At 41.0% G+C, this 25,380-nt stretch overlaps 1 protein-coding gene across 1 annotated transcript in view; it reads left to right on the top strand.

Annotated features, from left to right (window-relative positions):
- Nucleotides 1-25,380, top strand: part of Cfap61 (cilia and flagella associated protein 61) — a 319,254-nt gene that overhangs the window by 42,305 nt on the left and 251,569 nt on the right. The window contains exons 7-8 of the mRNA XM_008841463.2: nt 3,274-3,406; nt 7,988-8,147. Coding sequence (XP_008839685.1) covers nt 3,274-3,406; nt 7,988-8,147 — 293 coding nt within the window. The remainder of the gene's footprint in view (nt 1-3,273; nt 3,407-7,987; nt 8,148-25,380) is intronic.

Raw genomic sequence — 25,380 nt, 5'->3', positions numbered from 1 at the left:
CTAAAGTACATCACTGGTGTCACCTCATTACACCTTCCCAGTTATGCTGGCTTCACTCCTTTTGAAGATGAGAAAACTAAGTCTTAAATGTTGAAGTGCCTTTGCAGGCTCTTTAGTAGTGAGAGTCGGAGGCTAAGTAGAGAGGCTGTGGTGCCTCCAGTGTGGTGTTTAGATTTCCACATACACTCTCTTGGATTAACAATCACTTCTCTTTGTGGCAAGGTCAGTGTAAGTCAAGAGCTTAGTTCTTATTGGCTCTCACTGTTGCATCACAATGCGGAGCTGCTGTAGAACTTCTGTGTCCTGTAAAATGTATTCCATGGTTGTGAAGATGCTACATAATGGCCATAATAAATCAACACCCAAACTAGACATTATACCCAGTGATGACCCCAACATTGAGTTCTTGGGAAGAGAGCCTGAGAGGAAGAGTCATGGAGGGTAGAGGGTTGGGATACCTTTGAAGAATGCTGGAATTTGGAGTAGACAAGGGTGTCAGAGAGCTGGACAGAAATAGAGGCAAGAAAGAGGATGGCATGGTCTGCTTCTAAGGACAAGTGTATCATCTCACACATGGTTGGTGATAAAGTTGGAAGGATGGAAGCAAGGGTCTTTGTACTTACCCAGGAAACAGTGAGGAGCTTTCAGACAGTTAAATAAGGAACAGAGGTGAGGAAAACAGACCTATAAGATAAGTAATGATGGATGGAACTGCATTGTCTATACCTGCCAATGGGATGCCAGAGTGGTGACTCATCTACTTGCTGATTGTGGATGGCCCTCAACTGCTCTTACTAGACATTTCTACATAAGTAATAATTATAACAGTATGATTAACACATGTTCTTATTTTCACATGGCACAGAGGGTATGGCTCAGTGATAGAACACTGTGTCTTTGGCGCAGTGTCACAGCTTGTATAACGGCAAATGCCGGGTCCAGACCCAGGTGTTCTGGCTCCCTGGCTCAGGCTCTGAGCACTATGCTGTATTGTTTGTTCTGCTAGTCTTCAGAAGTGCATCTGGCAAGCCTTTGGTGGATTTGTGGTGGAGTTTCACTATGCCTGGCCACAGATGACCACTGATCATTCTCATAGTGGTCATATGCGAAAATAGATGGGCAAGTGTCAAGGGCAGCATTGGAAGTACAGTCATATTCTAAAAGCACAGTTAGTGTTTGTTTTTGGCTCACTGTTTGAACCTCACACCTGGGAATCCCACTGATGCCTTGGTGTGAGGGAATGATATTGCCAGTGGGAATGACATCAGAGCCAGGGTGATAGGAAAAATGAAAAAGATTTTGGCTGTCTAGATAGGAATCCCTGCCATCTGTCCTTTTGAAGAGTGTTAGGAATCAACACTACTATGGATAACGACGAGGTGGGTGTCCTCAGGGTACTGAGCAGCACTCTTTTACCTTCACCAGCATTTCCTCTTCTCCATCCCTCTCCTTCCAGGAAGGAGAGGGGGTGTTTCAGTCATCTTGTGGTTCTGCTGCCAGCTCTGTCATCTCAGGCAAGCCATTTCATCATCACTGGGAACATTGCTTCCCCCCGATCTGAAAAGTGAAGAGGGCATTGCCTGTCTCCTGGTTGCTATGAGAAACACAGCGGCAGAGAAGTTTGGGATAAAGCCCTGAGCTTCATATACATATGGCTCACTCAATAGATGGGACTACTATTAGTATCAAAGAGAACATACTAGAAAATAAAATGGGATGATGGCAATGAAAGGGAAATGAAATAAAGAGCTAAATTAATGGTCAGTAGTCAAATCACATATGCTGGGGAAAATATTGTGAGTTTGGAATTTTTAAAATATTTTTATTATTTTTATGTTTATGCATGTATTGCCTGTGTGTAGGTGAGTGCACCCGTGTCATGCAATGCCTGTGGAAGACAGAAGAGGCTGTCAGATTCCCTAGAACTGAAGTTACAGACAGTTGTTAGCTGCCATGTGGGTGCTGGGATTTGAACCCGGGTCTTTTGCAAGAACAGCCAGTGTTCTTAACCGCTGAGCCATCTCTCCAGCCCCTAGTTTGGAATATTTTTACAGTAGCAGGTAAACAGTATAAGATCCTAGGTAAACCCAAGGCTCAGGGATCATTGCGGAAGAGGAGGCAGAAAGAGTGTAAGAACCAGAGGTGGTGGATGACCACCAGGAAAGAGTTTCTCAGACAGTTAGGATAAGGGTACTTACTGCCAAGCCTGATGACTTGAATTTAATTCCTGGGACCCACATCAATGGAAGAACCAAGTCTTGCAAGTTGTTCTCTGATTCCCACACATGTGCTATGGCAGACACACACACACACACACACACACACACACGCACACACACACATGCTCACACACATTTTAAAATATTTTCAAATGATTAAATACATAATTGTGACACTTCAGAAGGGGACCTGTGGTAGGCTACTGGTTTTAAGTGTTAGAATTCATCCTAGGGGTAGGGAAAGGGATTTACGGACAATATCATGGAAATAGTGATCCTTAGAACACACTTGGAAAATACTGTCCCCAAATGTCCCTTGGTTCCTGTGCTGGTTACTTTTGTCAACTTGAAGCAAACTAGAGTTACCCAAGAAGAGGAACCCCAATTGAGAAATTTCCTCTCATACACTTAGTCTATGGCCATATCTGTAAGGCATTTTCTTAATTGCTAATTGAGCTAGGAGGGGCCATCATACTGTGGGCATTACCATCCCTGGGCAGGTGGGCCTGGGCAAACCAGGCCAGCAAGCCAGTAAACAGTGTTCCTCTAGGGTCTCTGCTTCAGCTCCTGCCTCCAGTTCCTACATGAGTTCCTGCCTTGACTTCCCTCAGACTGTGATGTAGAAGCATAAGCCAAATAAACCCTTTGGTTAGTGTTTTATCATAGCAGCAGAAAGCAAACTAAGGCGGTTAGCTGACAAATGCTACCCTACCTCCCATTCTCCCACATGCTGGCCCTTCTGCCTAATGATCCACCTCAGGTCTTGACACAGCTCCCTCCCCTCTCATGATTGGTCCCAAGTCACATGTTCCTCCTCACACATCTCCACCACTGGCTTTGTCACTCTTCATCCCAAGGCACACAGCATTGTTTGAGATGTTTGAAGTTATTGAAATGTACTACAGTTTTGTTCTTCATTTCCTCTTATGAAAATATCAATTCATTTCACAAGTGTTGCTGCAACTCTGGCACTTAGAACAGGGATGGCACACAGTAGATGTTCTATTGAAGGAAAAATGATGGAACACTAAACCGAAGGCTTTTGATTAAACAGGGTTGAAGACCATGATGATCTCATGCCAATTTTTATGCGCTATGACCACACTGTGAAGGAAATTTATGGCGAATACTTCCTGGCTGAACTAATAGAGGCACAAGATGAAGAGCATCATACTGTCGTGTGTGAGGTTGGTGACATCCACCAGGGGACATGCTTAGAGAAATGAGTGGAGTGAGCCATGCTGCTGCTGGTTTGCTGGGCACATCTGGAACTCACATGCCCCTCCCTTCTGCCTACCCCTCTAGGTGCATCCTCAGCCTTCCCAGAGTTAAATCCTTTCATGAGGTCTTTACAGGTGAACAGCCTGCTGTGGGTTCTTTGTCTCTAGAGATAGTGGTTAGAGTTTGGGAGAAAGGAAAAAGATCCCATAGGGGATGATTATGGGAGATTTCTGAACATCCCAAGATTTTATAATTAATGACCAAGAATTTACAAATCAATATTCTTCTGTAAGGTGGATTTTGTTTGACTTGGAAAGTACTTTTTTTCACTTAAAAAAATAGAACTTCACACTTACAGAAAATTTAGAAGTACACAAATTCTCTAGATAATGGAATTTTACCTTACTTGCTTTGTCGTTCTCTTGCTTACTCACTCTTATCTATCATCTGCCTATCCATCCATCCACCCATCCATCCATCCATCCATCCATCCATCCATCCATCCATCCATCCATCAATCCATCTATGTATTTATCTGGAACCACTTGAAAGTAAATTGCAGACACAATGCCTCATTTATTAATAAATCCTTAAATGTGTATTTCCTAAAAAAAACAGAGTATTCCACTATGTAACTTGTAACTACAGTATGATGATCAAAGACAAGCAGTTATAAGTCCTGTAATTTATTATCCCCTCTGCTGATATTAATCAGATTTTATTGACAGTCTCAACAGTGTTCTCTATGGAGAAGTAAATCCAGGTCATTTGTTGTATGCAATGTCCTGTCTTTTTAGACTTTTTAATCTGAAACAACTCCCTAATCTATCTCTATTTTTCATGACAATAGCATTTTAAACCAATTTAAGCCAGTTATTTTGGACAATGTCTCTCAATTTGGATTTGTCCAGTGTTTCCTCATGATCTGATCCAGTCATATATGATTAAATTTAGTTGAATTAGTGGAAAATGGAAAAATTAGGAACATATATACAACGATTAGAATATTAGCTTTTCTACATCAAGTGAGTAGGCCTGATATTTGGGGCCCAAAAGATGGAACTCACACCCTTTGGTTTGGCACCAGGAAACTCCGAGCTCTATAGTTTCTGGAGAGACAGAGAAGGAAGCTGACAAACCATTTAGCTTTAGTGTAATCAGTCCAACTGGAGGCCCCATGTGGCTGGTGCAAGCAGCTCCAAGATTCTGATGACCCCTCTTCATTCTTCACCCACCCCTGGAGATATCCACCAAGGGCATGCTATTGTGTGACAGTATTCCTGGGGAGATGTGAACAGATGTCTACTCACTCCAGGTAGGGAACCAAGGACAGACTGAAGTAAGGATCCCACCAAAGTCCAACTTGGTAAACAAATGAGTTTTATTGGGGTTACTTACAGGAGCAGAAATTACTCAAAGACAGCTATATCACCAAAAGATTTTATATGGGATCCATAAAACCACATGAAAAGAATAAAGGAGACAGAGGAGAAAGGAGGCTAGTGGGAGGAGAGGCTAGGGAAATAAGTGGGTAAAAGTACATGGCATGCTTAAAAGTGTTCCTTTATGAAACCCACTACTATGTACAATTAATTCAAAATTAGTACATAAAAAGAAGAAAGATTGACTGGAAATATGCAATAAACAAAACAAACAAACAAACAAAAAAAACCCTCAAAAAAAAAACCCTCAAAAAACCAAGAATAACAGAAAACACACAAACTTGTAGTATAAGAAACTATAGTAAATAATGTTCAAAAGCTGGCAGCTTATTTCTTTTAGTATTATATGTACTCTTGGGGATGTTTTCTCTTGTTTCTGTATATATAGCTGACACAATAATTAATAGCCAATGCACTGTACATTGGCGGTGCCACCAATGACCAGAGGTGAAAGGACAAGGTGCATCAAGTTGTGCCCCTTCACATACCAGCCCAGGGTGGTTCCAGGCTGTATGTACATGTAGAACACCCGAGACCTGAGCCTGAGCTAGGAGAGAAAACATTGGTTAAAGGACTTCTGGGTGTGAGGACTTTCTATACCCTGTTTGCTACTTTGGAGGAATTTGAGCTGTGACTTTTGAGCTGTGAGTTCTGTACAGGTTTCTTATACTGTATCCTGCTTACCTTGACATCTGGTGTTTACTCCAAGCTGAGATTTTAGGGAAGGGTAGTTGGAGGCCAAGGGTGGCTCCTAGAGACAGATGGGCAGAGCGTCTGTTTTGGCATCATCCAGGGCACAGGCAGCAGTGGTCCGAGTATGCACCACTGACCTGCAGGCGGGAGAGAGCCTGCCAGGTTAGCCATGCATTTGGCATCAGGAAGAGGGGATCAAAGCCAGCAGTGGTCACAATGAGGACAAAACCCTCACTGTGAGATACTGTCACCCCAAAGGGATGCCTGACTGTTGGGCTTTGGGGATGGAGTTATAAATGTTAAAGCACACATTTGTCCATAAGTCGGACCAGTTTGTGAAGACAAGGCAGGTGCACAGTTGGTTTTTCAATGCTTTCAATTTCCTCTGGGGGTCATCATGTAGATTCTCACAGGCCAAACAAGAATAGCAGAATTTCCAGTTTTGTCTTGCAGTATGTGAAAACACGTGGTGGCAGGAAAGATCTGTGACCTCTGAAAGATAACAGCTAACAACAAATGCCCTTTCATTGTACAAGTAAGAAAGTCCACACATCATTTATTTCTCTAGAGAACATACGTGCACCAAGGCACAGTTGGATATTCCTACAAATTCATATTTTAGAGCAGTATATCTCAAATCAGTTACTTGAAAAAAGCCCAAAGTTAGGAGCAGACACGTTCACCATCCATCCTTGCTGTGGTGTTGTCTCTGATTGTGAACTTTTGTAAACTGTTTCAACCCTAGATGAATGATGGGACTATAACAGGTTGTAGAATTGGAGAATGCGAAATCTTTGTTCCTAATGGCAAAACATGTTTTTCTCATTTTCATCAGAATGTGTGAACCATGCCATTTGAAACCGAATTCCAAACACAATGAGCCATTAGTGTGATAGCTCATTACTAACAGCAGTCTTATAAATAAAACATTCTTATCATGCACATGCAGCTTGCCATGAAGCCAGCAAAAGGTATTTCAGGCCATGGAAGTTTAGTTGTGCCAGCATGGCTGTAGATTAGAAGGACATCTCCACGTGAACCAAGATGGATGCCAATTTTCCCTGCCGGGAATGAGGCTGGCCATCTCTTTCTGCACATATGGTAGATGGATTGGTTAATCAGTGTCTGCTGAGTCTTGGGCCTGAAATTATAGAGAATCCAGAAAACTGCAGCTACACAGCCTTTGTTCAGGAGCACAAACAAGACAAACAATCACTTGTTATTTGGGAAAAATTAAAATGTTTGTTTTGGACTTTCATTAAAGTGTCAATGGCTTTCTAAAACAGCTGTGTAAATCCAGCCTTTTACAGCAAGTATCATTTGGGGGGGGGGCGGTCCAGTGAAGAAAGGAATATGAAAGAACAATTAATTTTTGAAAAGAATTCTTGAATTTCATTTGTGGGAGGAAAATAAAGGGCACCTCACATTTATTTTTCAAGTACATGCTTGAAGACAAGATGATTTTTAATTAAAAGGTATCTTGAAGAACAAATTGTTTACTGTTTTTTCCTATGTCATTTAAAATATTAAACATCATTACCACTTCTTTCTCTGTCTTAGGATTTTAAAGCATTGAACATTTTTGTAAAGATGCAGCATTCTTGGGACTGGGAATACACAGGATTCTATTTCCTGAATAGAATGACTGTGTTAATCAGTTACTCAACTTCCTGGGAGCCTGTGTATTCTTCATCAAAAATTTTTAGATCATAGATCAAAATCATGGAGACCACTGTGAGAGTATCTGTGCCCAGCGTCTTAGTATGCTGAAGGGTAATTCATTTGTAGATCATCTCAGCCTTACTCAAGTTCACATCACTCAACTGTTTCAACCAAGCCACCTTTTTCACTTCATCAGACTAGCCAAGTGATAAATAAGTGAATTAAAGAGAAATAGAAAGGTTCCTTCCTGTGAAGGAGCCAGGAATCATGACTGTTCACAAGTTTGATCAGATGGGTTGAAAAATAGGTCATTTCACCAAGAGATGTGCATGGTGGGGAGGTAGGAAGAAAAGCACCCAGAAGGCCAGGGCTTATGGTTGAATAACAAGAAAAAGAAAAATCCCAACAGCTGGCAGGGGGAGTGAATCAAGCAGGGGGATTAGCCAAGAAAGAGAACAAGAGTCACATACCAGTAATGTCTCCTCAGGGACACTTTAGACACTTCCCGAAGTTACTTACCCAATCTCTAGGACTGTCCACAGTGGTCACTTGTTAGACATGCCTTTGAGCATGTTGTATATGCTATGTGTTGTGCTGGACACCAGAACTACTTAAGATTCACCCTCTGCCCCCCTTAAACAATTCAGAGTGTCCACCAAGCCACTGGGGGGCCACATTCCCTAGGAGCTCCCTGAGGTTTCACAGTGAGCATCTAAAGTCTGACAGGGTACCATATTCTGGATGTTTCAGGTGGAAGGCATGGCTGTAGGGTTCATGAGCGTGTGCTCAAGAGTGAACTTACCTCTGCTGCATAAGTGCTTCGAACTGGGCCCTTTCCATGGATTCTGTGTTCCACATCCTGATGATATTCTGGAACCATCAAGAGAAGCAAGTATTCAAGGAAGTCAAGGTACAGTGGCTATTCTAGGACCAGAAGATTCAATCCCTATTGTATGTAAAACCATGCTGTTTACTAAGTGATGGAACTAGGTCTCCTGCTCAAGTCCCCCTGAAGGAGTTATTTTCATGGTTAATCACATCTGTGTGTAAATATCTGTGGGCTCATATAGACAAAACTGAACAGCTTATAATTAGACATGATGACTTTAAAACTAAGGGTTCCCAAATTCAGAATGTTTTCTTTCAGAATGTTCATTTTCATATTTAAGTTAAGGTAAAACAATTGCTAACATTTTATAACCTTTTTTCAATACTGGAGGTTGAACACAGGGCTTTGTGCTTGTTACATAAGAGGTCTACCTCTGGACTGCATCCCCAGTGGAACTTAAGGAACACACACACACACACACACACACACACACAGAGAGAGAGAGAGAGAGAGAGAGAGAGAGAGAGAGAGAGAGAGAGAGAGAGAGAGAGAGAGCCAGAATATAATAAATGACTTAAAATAAAGAATTTAGGGAAGTAGCTTAGTGGTAGATCACTGGTCTAACATGTGCAAGGCCCTAGGCACAATTCCCAGTGCTGAAAAAAAAAATTTCAAGAGGCTTTGTGTCCTTTTAAGCTTTCATTCCTACAAGTAGGTGCTCCTATGTTTATGTTGACAGCACCTTAGGTAGCATTCATCTACGTCAAGTAGTTATTTTTAACTTCTTTTTAAAAGAAATTATTTTTATTTTATGTGTATGAGTGTATTGCCTGCATGTATATGAGTGCACCCATGTCATGCAATGCCTCGAAGGTCAGAAGAGGGCTTCAGATTCCACTGGAACTGGAGTTAAGGACGGTTCATAGCCACCATGTGGGTGCTGGGAATTGAACCCAGGTCCTCTGCAAGAGCAGTTAGTGCTCTTAACCACTGAGCCATCTCCCCAGCCCCTATTTTTAACTTCTTAACTGATTTCTAGCTATATGAAATGATAAAATTAGTTTTTAAATTAATTTTTTATATTTTTACTTATTATTTTTATTTTATGTGTATGCATGTATTGCCTGCATGTATATAAGTGCACCTGTGTTATGCAATGCCCGTAGAGGACAGAAGAGGGCCTCGGATCCCCTGGAACTGGAGTTACAGACAGTTGTTAGCTGCCATATGGGTGCTGGGATTCAAACCCGGGTCTTCTGCAAGAACGGCCAGTGTTCTCAACTGCTGAGCCATATCTTCAGCCCCAATTTAAAAAATTATGTGTTTGTGTCTGTGTGAGTATATACTACAGACATGGAGTACCGGAAGAGGCCAGAAGAAGCCATTGGATGTCCTGGAACTGGAGTTACAGGTGGTTGTGAGCCACCTGGCATGGGTGCGGGAACCAAACCTAGGTCCTCTGCAAGAGCAGTAAACACTTTTTTTTTTTTCGAGACAGTGTCTCCCAGTAGCCCCAGCTTGCCTGGAACTCACTATGTAGACCAGGCTGGTCTTGAACTCACAGAGATCCACCTGCCTTTGCCTCCCAAGTGCTGGGATTAAAGGCGTGCGCCACCATGCCTGGTGCAGTAAGCACTCTTAACCACTGAGCCATATCTCCACCACCATGAAATCAATTTTGAAATATTGTCTGTGTCAAGATTTTCATCAAGTAAAATGAGGTAATCTCAAACTTTGTTTGTTAAGCACTCTGGTATCTATGTGGTTAACTGTGTTCTTATGGCAGACAGACATAAGCAGGTAAGTGGTCCTGGGTTTCCTTAAACCTGGGTTTCCCCATGAGGAAAATCCTCGTCCCACAGGAGTTGTGAATTTTCATTGAGATAAGCCACATAAAATGCTTTCCTCGGTGTCGAGAAAATTTAGTGAACAGTAAATGTTGATCATCACTAGTGGCTATTCTTTCTTTATGGTTGTCCTTTCACCCACTTGAGTCTCTAGGGTAAAATAAGGAAATTTTGAATTGTACTGCTTTCTCCTGTCTGAAAGATTTTTATTAAGATCATTCGGAAATAGGAAGAAGAGCAGTTTGTTTGGTAGCAAAGGGCTTGCTATTCTAGAGAATTTCAGGTGTCAGTTTGGCCAGTCCTCTGGACCACAAACTAAACAGCAAACACATGGATGTACAGGCCTGTCTTGACTGTGCACAGCCATCACATAGAACCTGTGAAGCTCTCGATGGAAAGTTGCTTCCCTTTTGCACTGAGGACTTTACCTTTCCTGAAGGTGAGACTTGAGGCAATTACTCTTTCATAGTGAAAGGCGGCTTGCCCAGGCTTCTCAGAGAAGGAATGTTCTGAAGGAACTTTTATATTATTTATTTATGTATTCATATTTTATATTTATGAGTGTTTTGTCTGCATATATGTAAGTGAACCTGTGTATGCAATGGCCTCAGAGGTCAGAAGAGGGCATCAAATCCCCAGGAACTGGAGTTACAGATGGTTCTTAGCCTCCATATGGATGCTGGGAATCGAACCCAGGTCTTCTGCAAGAGCAGCCAGTGTTCTTAACTGCCAAGTCATCTCTCCAGCCCCTAAAGGAACTTTTAAACACAAGACAGTCCTGAGCTATGAGTTGTCATTGTTGTTTTCCAGCGCTGAAATTATTGTTTGAAGATGGTATATAATAGGTGCCTTGTGGCTCAATGTTCTCATGTATAAAATGGAGATAAAATAATACCCAACCCAATGAATAGTTAGGAGAATTAAATATTAGAATTGTTTTAATGTACTTAGCTCAATACCAAGCATAAAGTAAGTTCTAAAACTTTTTGGGGTTTTTTTCCCCTTATGCTGTCATTATTACAGATTGAAAAAATGTAGACTCCTCCTGGGTAGCCCTAATGCTTCTGGTGTTTTCTATATAGAAGGAATGGAAAATTCTTATCTCAGAAAGTTTGCTAGGGGAGGAGGAGATTCAAAGCTAAACAAATCTCTAGACTTACAAACCACACACACACACACTATATATATAGTGTCTCTGCCAAGCAAATGCCTACAGAGGTAGGAAAGCTAGAAGCTGACTTCTCTTTACCTTCTTCAATGTGTTTTCTGAAAGTCATTTGCTCTAGGATGGGTGGTAGGTGAGGGTAGTGGAGGAACTTTTCTTGTTACTTTTGAAAATCAGTTTTCTGTTCATAGACACAAAGATGATTCTTTATGACATTTTCACCAAGGAGGCACTGATGTAGACTTTCAGATAGCTCAAGGATGGAATCACAAATCATAGCTGCTCATTGCATCTAAGCAGAGTCATCAACACATTCCCCGGCCATCTTCCTATCACAGCAACAGATTCCAGAGACGATGCAGAAGGCACTGGGATCTACACTTGCATTTTTTATTTCTCATGAAAACCTCAAAGTAAAGGAAACATCATTTCTCAAAAACATGGACTGAAATTCTAGTTTCAAGTGAGCACACATTATTGTGCCTTATATTTTATATTTTGTTCAGTGATTTTTCCATTTCAAAGGATTTTCATATGTATGACTTCATTTTATCCTCAAAGCTTGATGCTGGGAGTTACGGCAAGTGACGTTTTCTCCATTTCACCCCTGCCCAAGCTCATCCAGAGTTTTAAAGCTCATCAGTGAAACCTAAGCCAGCATCTCTGCTTCTGTGCAAGGTGACAGTCTAGCAATGTGCCTCCCCCCTCCTTCCCTCCCTCCCCCCCTTCTTTCCTTCCTGATCTGACAGAGATCTACCTACCTGCCTCTGCCTCCTGAATGCTCGAATCACAGCTTAGATCACAACTTTTTTTTTTTTTTTTTTTTTTTTTTGGTCTTTTTGAGTCAGGGTCTCCTTGTAGCCCTAGCTGGGCTGGAACTCACTATGTAGACTAGGCTGACCTTGAACTCACTGAAATCCACCTGCCTTTGCCTCCCGAGTGCTGGGATTAAAGGTGAGCACCACCATGCCTGGCAGATCACAGATTCTTAAACTGTGGACTCTGAATGTGGGGGATTACAGAAAGTTTTGCAACAATAAAAGACTTCTATCCGGGCATGGCAGCGCACGCCTTTAATCCCAGCACTCTGGAGGCAGAGGCAGGCAAATCTCTGTGAGTTCAAGGCCAGCCTGGTTTACATAGTTCCAGGACAGCTGGGGCTACAGGGAGACCCTGTCTCAAAAAGCCCCCGAAAAAAAAAAAAAAAGACTTCTGAATGCATACTGGCAAAAATTAATTCAAAATCAAATATGTTATGTATCCAGGGTGTTTAGGCAGTGTTTGTTTATGTTCTATCATGTGACTTCTCTGTAGCCTTGATTCTGGACTCACAACTCCTGCATTTTACACTGTGCATGCCGGCACACTGTGGAGCACTGATGAGAGCTTCCCAAGATGCCTAGGCTCACTTTGGTGTTATGAATTGCAGTGTTTTTACTGTATGTTCCAAGCTTTCTGATCTTATAAAAACTTTAATATTTTCCTATCACGATCCTTCAGCATGTAAGTCTCAAATTAGTATGTCTTTGTATTGTATTGTGTTCAAATGTTTGATTTTAAAAACTGTTGTTTGAGTTGCGGCTTGAATGTCATTAAAAAATCATTAAACGATGCTTGTAACGTTAGGATTTGGGGGGGGCGGGGGGAGATGGAGACAGGTGGATCTCTAAAGTTCATTGGCCAACCTGTCAGACTGAATCAATGAGCTTCAGGTTCACTGAGAGACACTGTCTCAAAAAAGTAGACGTGAAGAGTAATTGAATCAAATACTTGATGTCAAACACACACACACACACACACACACACACACACACACACATTAAATGATTTTTGACTTAAAACTAGCACAGAATTTCCAACAATTTCTAAAATAGCCCTAAACATATTTCTGGCATCTTGAATATTTGTTTATGTGAAGCAGCATTCCTAGTAGTGACAGTTATAAAGTCAAAGTATTGACCAACTCTACAGAGCCCACAGCTGTCCAGTATAGCAGAAAAATAAAAAAGAGCCTGCAGGCTGCTTTTCCAGAAACAGGACACCAGTATCAAAGTTCTGCCTCCCAAGGCTGCAGAAGAGAGGACAGAAAAGGTGTTTTCTAGGAAACAGAGTCTTCCAGACAGCTCATCATTTACTCATATGAACTCACAGCAATGGTGACAGTGTGCACAAGTCCCATGTAGGCACAAACCAGACACAATCCCAACATGAACATGGGGAGGTGGGTAAGAAACTCTAACCCTACTTGAGGAAGTATTGGCAACTGATGGCTGCTGGAAGGGGGAGAGTCAGTCTTTTTTTTTTTTTTAAATCTATTATTTTTATTTTATGTGTATGATTGTATTGCCTGCTTGTGTGTAAGTGCACCTGTCGTGCAATGCTCTCAGAGGTCAGAAGAGGGTGTTGGATGCTCTGGAGCTGGAGTAACAGACAGTAGTCACCAGTTGGGTGCTGGGAATCGAACCCAGGTCCTCTGCAAGAACAGCCAGTGCTCTTTACCACTGAGCCATCTCTCCAGCCCCAAGAGAAAAGTCTTTTTTAAGGGTAAAAACTCATGGTAGGCTGATCCTCCAGTAAATAGACCTACCCTGAAGGGCATTTGGGGATACAAGTATATATATATATATATGGTACATGGAATTGGGCAAGAGGCAGTAGGGGGGAGTGCAGATGAGGAGGGATCTAAATACATGAAATTCTCAAAACTTCAATTATAATGTATACAATAAAAAATCAACAAACTCTGAAAAATGTTGAAGATGCATCCTTTACTATAAAATAGTCAGCCAAGATTTAATTCTTTATGTAAAAGTAAGCGAGAGCATCCATCTCATTAGTCTACAAATTTGCTTTCGTCTTTAATTAATGGTAAAATTGGGACTGAGGAGAAGGTTCAGAAAAATGCTTGGCACATAAGCTTGAGGATCTGAGTTCAAGCAAGCACCCATAAAGAAAAAAAGCCAGATGCAGGGGTGCACACTTGTAATCCCAGTGCTAGGGAGACAGTCCCTAGGGGTCTTTAGGGTCACTGGTCAGCCAGTCTAGTGGAATCAGTGAGCTCCAGGTTCACTGTGGCACCCTGGTTGAAAAAATAAGATGGAGAGTGACTGAGGAAGAGTGATATTGACATAGAATTCTGGCCTCTATGCACATGTACACATGGGTGCATGAGCACCTGGACACATGAACACACACACACATGAATGCATATATAAATAAATGGGAAAATTGTACATATGTGAAATAACTGCTAAAATAAGTTTTTATGACTTATTTTCAGTAAGTGATTTACTTACCTTTTTAATATACCTACACCTCCCTCCAAGATCACATAAAAATTTCTCAGATGAAGCTGGACATGGTGGTGCACACCTTTAATCCCAGCACTCAGGAGGCAGAGGCAGGCGGATCTCTGTAAGTTCACAGCCAGCCTCGTCTACATAGTGAGTGCCAGGCCAGCTGCAGCCACAGGAACACCCTGTCTCAAAAAGACCAAAAAAAAAAAAAAAAAAAAAAAAAAAAAAAAAAAAAAAAAAAAAATCTCAGATGAAAGGGATCATGAGTGCAAAAGGTTTAAGAAGCCCCATCTTAGATGACTTTGGCAGAAAACCCCAGTGACAGGTATACTTCACTAAATACATGATCAGTCTATTCTCATGTCAGTGTGCCATTGAATAAAAGATTACTTTAGTAATTTATCAGTGACCTACCCATCCGCAGATTTCATTGTGTGTGTACACACATGTGCAGACACGTGATTTGAATAACTTTCTTCTACAGAGGGATCTCCACCTCTGTATCTTCAGGTTTGCCTAGATCTAAGAAAGGCCATTCTGACCTGTGCAAGTTGCAAGCTGGAAGAGCTAGGAAATAAACACAGCAAGCGCTTGGTTTTACTTTCTGAGTCAAGTCGCTGCTCTCTTGTGCTTTCTCTGGTGACTCCCAAATAAATGGCTATGCTTGAATCTTTAACTCAAGATCTGCTTCTTGGGGAACTCACCAATATACAGCTGATCCAGTATTTTTCTATCAGCTGTGAAAAGCATTTGTTTATCTTACAACAGACTAGTTGGGAAATAAGCACCCCAGCCCCCTCGCCCTTCAGGAGGACGATCTCGGACAACATGAATGTAGGAGTGAATTCCAGCTGGCCACAGTGATTGTTGTAATACACACTGTGTTTGCTCCTTCCCTTCCCTACTTCTCTTCCTCAGTCTTCTCCCAGTGTTCCCAAATAAACTGACCTGACTCAGCAACTGTGAAAACTTGCAATTTCACACCAGCCTCAAAGTTCCAATTAGAAAAACATCAAAACAACTTCTTCTTTTTCTTTCTTTCTCTCTCTCTCTCTCTCTTTCTCTCTCCCCCTCCCATCCACCACACCTAGCTAAAATTTTATATTTTTCAGAACCTTCCTTCCCTAGTGCTTTGACCATTATGATTAGCTATTGACAATCATGTCAGCCTTATAAGTTTCCACCGAATCTAAAACTCTTAACTATACACAATTTGCAATTTCCCTGAATAATATATATATATATGTATATATATTTATATATGTATTGCACATGTGTATCCACATAGGTGCACTTTTTTCATATATATCACTATTTACCTATGTCTCTGTATCTCTGTCTGTCTGTCTATATCTGTCTAGCCAGCTATCTATCATGTATCAATCCATCATGTATCTATCCATCCTAGTACCCATTTGTAAATTTTGGCTTTTTTTTTGTGCTAAGCAGCCTTCAGGACCATACTGAGACTGATAGAAACAAGTTCTAAAGATGAATATTTTGAATCAATATAGGGAAAACTAGTAAAAGTTTATTTGTTTTTATTTAGTGAAGAACTTATTTTAGAAGTGCTGAGTTCCTGGAATGTTGGAAGAATTTGTAAAAAAAAAACCAAAAACCAGTCATGTGTACTATAAAAAAAAGAGCTTTCTGTTTGTGTGGGAGATTGCACCAAGTGAGGTCTTCTAAGAACCTCTTAAATGAGAAGCCTCTGAGGATGTGTGGAACCACATCAAGATGTTCCATATGCCTGGTAGTTAAAGAATATTCCCCTTCAGTGACAGTAAAATGGTTCAAAACAGTATTTTCTTCCAGTTGGCCCCATCACTGGCCCTGTGTGGTGTTTGCAAATCAAGCTGTGTCTTTTGTTAGCCACATCATCACAATAAAGATTTTGGAATCAGAATTGAACTGGCAATTTTCTTGATGCATAAGGCAAAATAGGGCACAGCCTGCCTTTCTACAGCTGTATTGGCATCACCCGGTTTAATAATTTTTTTTTTAAAGCCCAAATAAAACAACTTTTGTTCCTCATATAGGCTGGTGTGTTCTGGGCAGCACAAATCTCTGTTTTGAAAGACCCCTGCAAGGTTCAGACTTGTAAATCTCATTACACACCTGGGGACCACCTTATAAAAATCCCTGTAGAATTGATGTGCTCCTTGGCTGGGAGAAATTTAATTTTATATAACAGAATTGTGGGCTTTCAAAAAGATAATTAGCATAGTCCCTTGTACCCAAGCCTTCCTTCCAGGAGAAGTGTTGCTTATTATATGTGAAAAAGCCATTCTGAATACTATTTTTCATAACATCCCATGTAAAACAGCAATGTTGCCTTCAGAATTATTAAACGCATCACTCTGTCAGGAAATGGTTATATCATATTTAATTTCTTTACATTGAATTTACTTTTGCTTCTTACCTCAGATTCTCTCCTCTCTTGGGTTATGAAATGCTCTGTGAATACTCTCTACATGCTGGAGCTACAGAAAACAATGACTACATTATCTCTTATTCATTGTATACTAAACATTCCCAGGTCTTTTAGCCTCTTTTCCTATGGCTTATCTTATATTCTGATCCTCTTCTCTTTTGTTTTGTTCTGAACATGGACTTCAAGCATGATCAAAACCCTCCTCTACAGAGCAACATTCCTGTGGATGTGTGTGCATTTCAGACTTCAGATACCTGTATCTAGTCAACTGGAGACTCCCCAGGGCTCTGTATTAATGTGCTAGGGCAAAACAAAGCACTGTAAACAAGAGGTATCTTTGTCACCAGGATCCCTCAGTTTCCCTGGAAACAGCTTAAACAACAGAACTTTATCTCTCAGTTCTGAGGCTAGAAGTCTGAGACTGAGGTGGCCATAAAGTATTGTTACCTATTTGGTGTCAGGTGCCACCAAATGTACTGATTTTCCTCTGTGATTTGGGCTTCAGTGATATGGGAATCTTGGAGTGTCTTTGAGAGCAATGGAGCTTTTCTTGACCCAGGGTGGGCTTAACTCAAAAGTTAGGTGCTAGATGCTCATGGTCACATAAACTTTCACCGATTCAGTGAAGGGTTTAAAAACCACAGAGGGTGAGTTTTAGAGAGGTTTGTTATAGATTCGGAGGTGGGTGCATAAGAGGCAGAATGAGAGTGCAGGGCTCCTGTGCCACAGGAACAGTCCCAGGAAATGGGGTACCATGAGCTACTAGTATGAGGGCTTTTTGAAGGACTTACATGGAAACTGGGATGAGGTATGGGGAGGAGGATGAGCTGGTTGGTCCAGTTGCCCCAATCAGATGTCCTTGTGCCTCTTCTCAGTTTCTGTCTGTAGTTGCCTATAGCCTTTAGGCAGAGGTGCTCATTTAGGAGGTAACAAAGAAACAGGACCCAGAACTCTCCTCTGGTGTTCCTGGCCTCCAGTAAGGACATTCTCAGAACTGCTGCTTTGGGGTCTCGCCCTACTTGGCCAGTTTATCTCCTGTTCTCATCATCAGCATCTCAGTTGCCTTTCTTCCCACTGCCTTTTCTTTCTCTAGGGTCTTGTGTGATTCCTTGGTGCCTTGTGGCCAGGGTTGCAAGTCTGTGATTGTAATCCTGGCAATGCAGCAAAGTTAGCAGCATTATGGACTGTGTGTGCAGGGCTTACTATATGTCAGCGGGGGTTTGTTTCCATTTGAGTTGTCATCTTTAAAGCTTTATATTACCCTCAGTGTTCTGGATTGAATTTAGGGATCTGTGCATGCTAGGTAAGCACTCTACCACTGAATCAGATCCCCAGCCTGAACTGCATGTGAAAATGCCTTCTCTAAGGTTTTGGTCACCCTTTCCAACTTTGATTTTTTAGAATTAATTATGTGAATTCCTTGCTAGAAGTATCGATAAAACAAGTAAACAATCCCAGACTTACAGAATCAGTTGTTCTCAAGTTTAGACTCCTGCAGGATTCTCAGGGTGGAATCTTTGGACTTGTAACATACCAGGAAGAATATGAGGCAGACCTGAAACCCAGAGCTCATGGCCAGGGACACTGCCTTAAGCCCTCTGGGTGGGCCTTTTGGTTGCACTGAACAAAACCTGTTGCTGATTTTCCATCTTCATTTCAGTTCTGACTTCTAAGAATTTCCAGAATTTCAAAGACAACAGCAGCAACAGATGATGGCAGCTGCCTATGAATCTGTTATTTTGCAGAGAGCAAGATGAAGGGGAGCCACATCCCTCCTCCCCTCTTCAGCACAGGGAGCAACCTGTGCTGTGACTCAGCCTTGCTCTCCAGCGGTCAGATTCATTTCACAATGGTGGAAACAAACGCACTTTGATATAGGGCCTGGAGGTCTTTGAAAGAAAAGTGGCTTTATTTATATTCGTTATGATCATTATGTGCTGGGATTATTTTCCCAGTAGGCGATGTCTCTTTTGCCCATATTTATGAAGCAGGGGAGAAGGCATTTAATGAATTTCAAGAGTGTATTTGACTGTAGAACACATCTCAGTATATTCACATGTAAATAACCCTTTTATTTGTGCTCTCTGGTGACCTTTTTTCTTTTGGGGCTAGATCACAGTTTGTTGTTGTTTTCTGTTTCCAAATGGAAGGCTGAATGATAATAATGAAAGATTATGCAAAAAAATCAACGTTTAAAATAATGTTGATATGCCACTTGTGTTGTAGGATAATTACAGTAATTTGGCTATTATACTATATGGAAGCAGGAGTTGGTTGGTAGAAAACACAGCAATAGGGGTGATTCAAGGGATTTTCATCCCAACTGGCTGTTTGATCCTGCTGACTTTTCTCTTGAAAATCAATTGCTTTCTATGAATACTCTGAATTCCCCTTTGATTAAATCGGCTGTCGGTGGGCTGCACCCATTGCATTGGGATCACTTTGAGTTCTCTCTGTTTACAAAAGGGCTTTGACAACCCTTAAAATATCATGGACCAAATTTAATCTGAGCAAAAAAACAGAGGAAGTAATTACTAAAAACACAGTCTTCATACATGGCAACAAACAAAGGAACATGTATTAATTCTGATGCCCGACAGGAAGTCAGCTCTTTTGCTACTGAGTCACAAGCTTTCTCTCCACTACATTTTGCTTGGTCTTAGGTGTTTTCAGAACTCCAGAGCCACATGGCTCACTCAGTGGAAGATCAGGGAAGAATCTTTCCCATCTCTTCTCAAGATTATCGGTACAACCTATCTTTTACTTTTTAAAATTTTTAAATTTTATTATTTTTATGTGTACGAGTGTATTACCTGCATGTAAGTACACCCATATTATGCAAAGCCCATAGAGGTCACAAGAGGGTGCCAGATTCTCCTGGAACAGGAGTTATGGACAGTTGTAAGCCACCACATGGGTGCTGGAAATTGAACCCGGGTCTTCTGTAAGAACAGCCAGTGTTCTTAACTGCTGAGTCCTCTCTCTAGCCCCCAGCCTGTCTTTTTCTTCCTTTCTTCTTTCTTTCTTTCTTTCTTTCTTTCTTTCTTTCTTTCTTTCTTTCTTTCTTTCTTTCTTTCTGATTTTATTTATTATTTTTATGTTATGTGTATGTGTATATTGCCTGCATGTAGGTAAGTGCACTCATGTCATGCCCATGGAGGACAGAAGAGGCTGTCAGATCCCCTGGAACTGGAATTACGGACAATTGTTATCTGCCATGTGGGTACTGGGATTTGAACCCGGGTCTTCTGCAAGAACAGCCAGTGTTCTTAACCACTGAGCCATCTCTCCAGCCCGCAGACTGTCTTTTTCAATCAGTGTTAGGAACTCTGATTTTGTTTTTCTTGGAAAATATCACTAGTATATAAAGATTAAAAATTGATTATCATGGTTAGGGATATAGTTATAGTTCAGTGATGGAATGTATGTTTAGCATGCATGAGGCCCTGGGCTCAATTTCCAGCACCCTTCCCCACAAATACATATATTGGCATGTAGTTGCATATATATGTACATATATATACAAATATACATATATATGCATATGTATATTTGTGTGTTATATCTAACTCCAGGTAGAGAAAGACTTCATCTTTTTTTGTTGGGTGCTCATTTAAGTCCACATGAAATATTTTGTAGTAAAAGAAAAATAAGCAAATCATAAAACTAATTCTATAAAAAATATGCTTTATAATAAGTATGGGAAAATATTCAGCTTCTCAGGCAGAAATGCTTGTTGATTTTAAAAAAAGGCTCTTACCTAAGGAATAAGAGATAGTTGATTCTGTAGCCAAACATGAGTGATCATGACCAAGGCACACAGATTCAGGTTATCCTAAATACTATGTTAGAATGTGGTTAACAGTTTTTTGTTATTTTTTTATGGGTATAAATGTACTACCTACATGTGTGTAAGTGCACCCATGTCATGAAATGCCCAAGGAGGTCAAAAGAACTGGAGTTACTAATGGTTGTCAGCTGCTATGTGGGTACTGGGAATCGAACCCAGGTCCTTTCCAAGAGCAGCCAGTGCTCTTAACTGCTGAGCCATCTCTCCAGCCCTAATGTGGTAACAGTTTTATGAAAATTTTAAAGTAACAGAACAAAGAAAGTTATAAATCAGGGCAGTTTTCAGACACGGTGAAAAGATCAAGTGAGTTACAGTAAAGCAGGGGCATCTTTGCCAGAGATCTCAGAAAGTATGTGATAACATTCTTAGCCTTTGGGTTAGTGGGGTCTGTTTGTGTATTCTAAAATAGACTTTACCTGATAGTCACAAAGATGTTAGGTCAAACACAGAGGTGGGCAATGATAGCTCAAGAGGGGGCTAAAGATAGACCAAGACAATTTGGCTCTGAACTTGTTACATTCCAGCTCTTCACAATCACAGACATAATCAGCTGTGTAGGAGGTTTGATACAAGTGTGACTTTTTGTTCTGGAAACCTCAGAATAGCCCACTCAATGATAAATATGTATTATAATGAAAATCCTTAATTCTGGACCCGGAGCACCATATAAGCACTCAGGAGCAGCTCTGATGGCTGATTGAAAGAATACTTTGAAATAGAAGTTAATGGACCCCATTAAATGTTCATATGCACTGACCACAGCTGTATTTTTTAAGTCTGAGAAAAGAATCTTAGCACCGAAGAAAGATATATTTGTGAGAATGTTCTCTAAGCATTATTATTATTAATTATTGGTCTTTTTGAGACAGGGTCTCCCTATAGCCCCAGCTGGCCTGGAACTTGCTATGTAGACCAGGTTGGCCATGAACTCACAGAGATCTGCCTGCCTCTGCCTCCTGAGTGCTGGAACTAAAGGCTTGCACCACCACACCCAGCTCTCAGCTTAATTATAATACTAAATACAACAAGAAACAGTTACCCAAAAAGCAAATTTTAAAATCTCAAGTCAGCTGGGTGTGGTGGCACACACCTTTAATCCTAGCACTCAGGAGGCAGAGGCAGGCAGAGCTCTGAGTTCAAGGCCAGCCTGGTCAACATAGCAAGTTCCAGGCCAGCTAGGGCTACAGGGAGAACCTGTTTCAAAAAGACCCCCCCCCCAAAAAAAAATCCCAAATCTCCCATCATGGATAGGCATCAGCATCCTTTAAAAAGAAGGTTACAATAGCCAGGAGGAAGAGTTAAGATATAATACTATGTGAAGAATCAATGCACAATGACTTGAAGTATGAGTGAAACTGTCTGTGGTGGTTTGAATGAGTGTCCCACATAAGGCTCCAAGTATTTGGACGCTTAATCCCCAGTTTGTGACACTATTTTGGAGAAGGTCATGGAACCTTTAGGAGGTATGGTGATGCTGGAGGAAGCACATCACTGGAGGTAGGCTTCAAAAATCCTTAAGCTTTGCTGGATTTTCAGTTTCTCTCTGCTTCCTGTACTTGCTGGAAGGTATGGTTGCTCAACTTTCTGCTCTGTCCACTTCCTGACACCATGCTGCCCCCGCCATTATAGACTCTCCCTCTGAAACCATAAGCCAAACAATCTCTTCTTCTTTTTTTTTTTCTAAAGAGGCCTCAGATTGAAAACTTGAGATCGTGCACTCCCACACCATCCAGCCACTCATCAAGACTCCTGTGTAACTAACTGGTGCTGTTGGATACTAGTCAGCTTTGAACTACTGACTCTTGGAGCATACACTGACAGAATCCTAAATTATCAGCTGCCACATTATTCCATACATGTGACTTAAAAAACTCTTCCTTCTTTAAGTTGCCTTGGTGATGGTGTTTTATCACAGTAGCAGAAAAGTTACTATAGATGAATTATGAAAACTATTAATGCATTAAAATGACAGTGGTCACTGTCACAGAATAGTGGGAAGGCAATGCTTTTATTTCCCCTCTCTAGCTTTTTAAAATGTGGAAACAACCTTAAAAAATAAATAGTTTTGGTAGGTTTTTTTTCTCCTTTTTTTTTTTAGTAAGTTAGCACTGTGGTGCTGAGTCACTGCTATATCAGCATATGTTTCCTATAAGAGAGACACTCTTTTCTACAACTTCAAACATCTGCCCAAATTAGGGAGTTGATGCAAATAAATTAATATCATATAATCCACAGGCCGTGTTCAGGTTTCTTCATTTGTCCCAGTCTTTGTGGCAGAAGGAGCCAGTCCTTAGTAACAAACTGCAGATAGTTGCCATGCTACTTTTATCTCTGGAGTAGGTCCTTGGTCTTTTCTTGACTCTTATGGCCCAGGCACCTTCAAGGATGATAGGCCCAGTTTTGCAGAACGTTCTTCAGTTTGATTGATGTTTCTTCATGGCTTTCACATAGAGCAGATGTGATTTGGGGTTGTTAGTCCATACAACAGAATGTGGCCCGTTTTCAGTCTTGTCCCATTACTCATTATGTGTGTCATTGGATCATTGGTTTAAAGTGACTCCTTCAGGTAAAAACTTAAAATGATTCAGCTTTGTATCCAGTCCGTACGGACATCTGTAAAACAAGCAAACTTTTTTTTTTTTTTTTTTTTTGGTGCTTTGGATCAAACACGGAGGGATTCAGGCATGGTTAGCAAGTGCTAGACACCTGAGCTATAGCCTCAGCCTGAATTCTTTGTGTATGGATAAGGGGGTGGTGATACATGTATGTACACATGTATTTGTGTTGTGTGTGCACATATCTGTGCATGCCTAAATGGAGGCCAGAGGCTGACAGCAATTGTCTTCCTTTCTCATTTTCTATCTTATTTTTTTGAGACAGGGTCTCTCACTGAGCCTGAAGCTCACCAGTTGGCTAAACTGGCTGGCCCTGAGGCTCCTTCTGTCTCTACCTCCCAGCACTAGCATATAGGCATGTATGTCCACGCTGGGCTTTTTACATGGGTTCTGGGAATTGGAAGTCAGGTCTTCTTGCTTGCACAGCAAACACTTCACTCACTGAGTCATCTTCACAGCCCTGTCCCAGGCTGTTTTTTTATTCTTGACCTCATATTGGCTCCACCTTAACTTTCCAGTTGGAATCAGCTGATCTTGGTATACCCTCCTCTGGGAATTTCAGTTTGGCCCTCGACCCCACAACAGGCACTTGCTGCTGTTCAAGTCTCCTTTCCCTGGTTCTCACTGAGTTCATCCTTTTATGTCTGTGCTGACTTTGCTGTTCTAAGATCCACTTCAGGCAAATGCTTTCTCCTTTGACTGTCTTGTAATTACAATAGAAGCCCTGGCTTTTGCCTGTAATTAAAGGCTCACCAATGGCAAGGACTTGACTTCTAGGGAAGTTCTGTCTACAAGTTCTTCTCTTTGTATTTGTTTCTTTTTGTCCATATTTGTGTTATAGCCCTTTCCTCTCCTTAAAGCTATCTTAGCTTTTATCCTTCCTATACCCCCACCCCTACCCTCAGACTTTTCTATTCGATTGGTCTTTTCAATCTCACTTTTAGAACAGCACCTTGAGTTTCAGGGTTTCTTTTTTAATTTATTAATTCCTACTACTATTTATATGACTTCTTTTCTCCTAATTTCTTTGAATTTGTTTTGTTCTTTCTATTCTAGTTGACTTAGTAATTCATCTAATTTTTTCTTGTTTTAATATAAAAACATTTGTTGAGAACAAAATTTTTTTCTTGGGATTGGAGAGATGGCTTAGTGGTTAAGAGTGCATAGTATTCTTGCAAAGGATCAGAGTTTAATTCCCAGCATCCATGTTGTTGGTGACTCACAGTAGCCTGTAATTCCAGCTCCAGGGGATCTGACACCCTGTTCTGGTCTTCTCAGGTGTCTGCACTCATTTGCACACGCACACACACACACACACACACACACACACACAATGAAAAATAAAAATAAATCTTTATTGAAAAGAAAAAAGTCTTCTGTTGCTAACTTATGTCTAAGTGGTTGGGGACCAACAAATTAACTGGCTATAGGTAGATTGCTAGCAGAGAAAAAATTATGAACATTGGGATATTCTTCTTTAATGATGAATAATTCACTAAATACAGGAGGTAAAGGTGTACATCCCAGTATAGTAAAATGGGGGCAATTGGGACTTCTGAAGTGGAAGGTTTTATTGGGTTTTTTGATGCTGATGGTAATAAGCAGTCTCTTTCCAGGCTGGCAGCTCCTCCCAAAGGGGCTTTTTAGGACAGCTCCATACATATTCCCCTGAGCTAGGGCTAGTTCTCTACCAAATAGGAAAGTCTAGGCAAGCTGTATTTTCGAAGGCCTTGCTTAAGTTTAGAAACAACTTTTTTCTATGGCTCCTGACTAATTTAGGTGTCTTCAGTTTGAAGTAATCTCAGAGTCACTTTGGTTGATTGTTCATCCCTTGATCCCATTTGAAGCTTCCTAAGAAGTGTCACACACAGGGAGCAGTGTGAATTGTATGGAGGAGTCGAGCTGGGAGTTTCAAGACGAGAGATTTACAAAAAGAGAACATACATTAGAGTTAAAAATAAGGATTAATAGTTGGGGCAAATTTGAAGCCTTGTTTTTGAGACAGAGGCAGCCAGTCAAATAGCATACAAGATAGTGGATTGCATTATGATGTTTCCATACTCCTGTGTCGTACTATCTTGCTTATATCCACTCCCCCATTCTCTCT

The sequence above is a fragment of the Nannospalax galili genome, unplaced genomic scaffold, assembly GCF_000622305.1.
Source record: "Nannospalax galili isolate Female #2095 unplaced genomic scaffold, S.galili_v1.0 scaffold510, whole genome shotgun sequence".
Taxonomy (NCBI): Eukaryota; Metazoa; Chordata; class Mammalia; order Rodentia; family Spalacidae; genus Nannospalax; species Nannospalax galili.
This window is presented reverse-complemented; position numbering and strand designations above follow the sequence as displayed.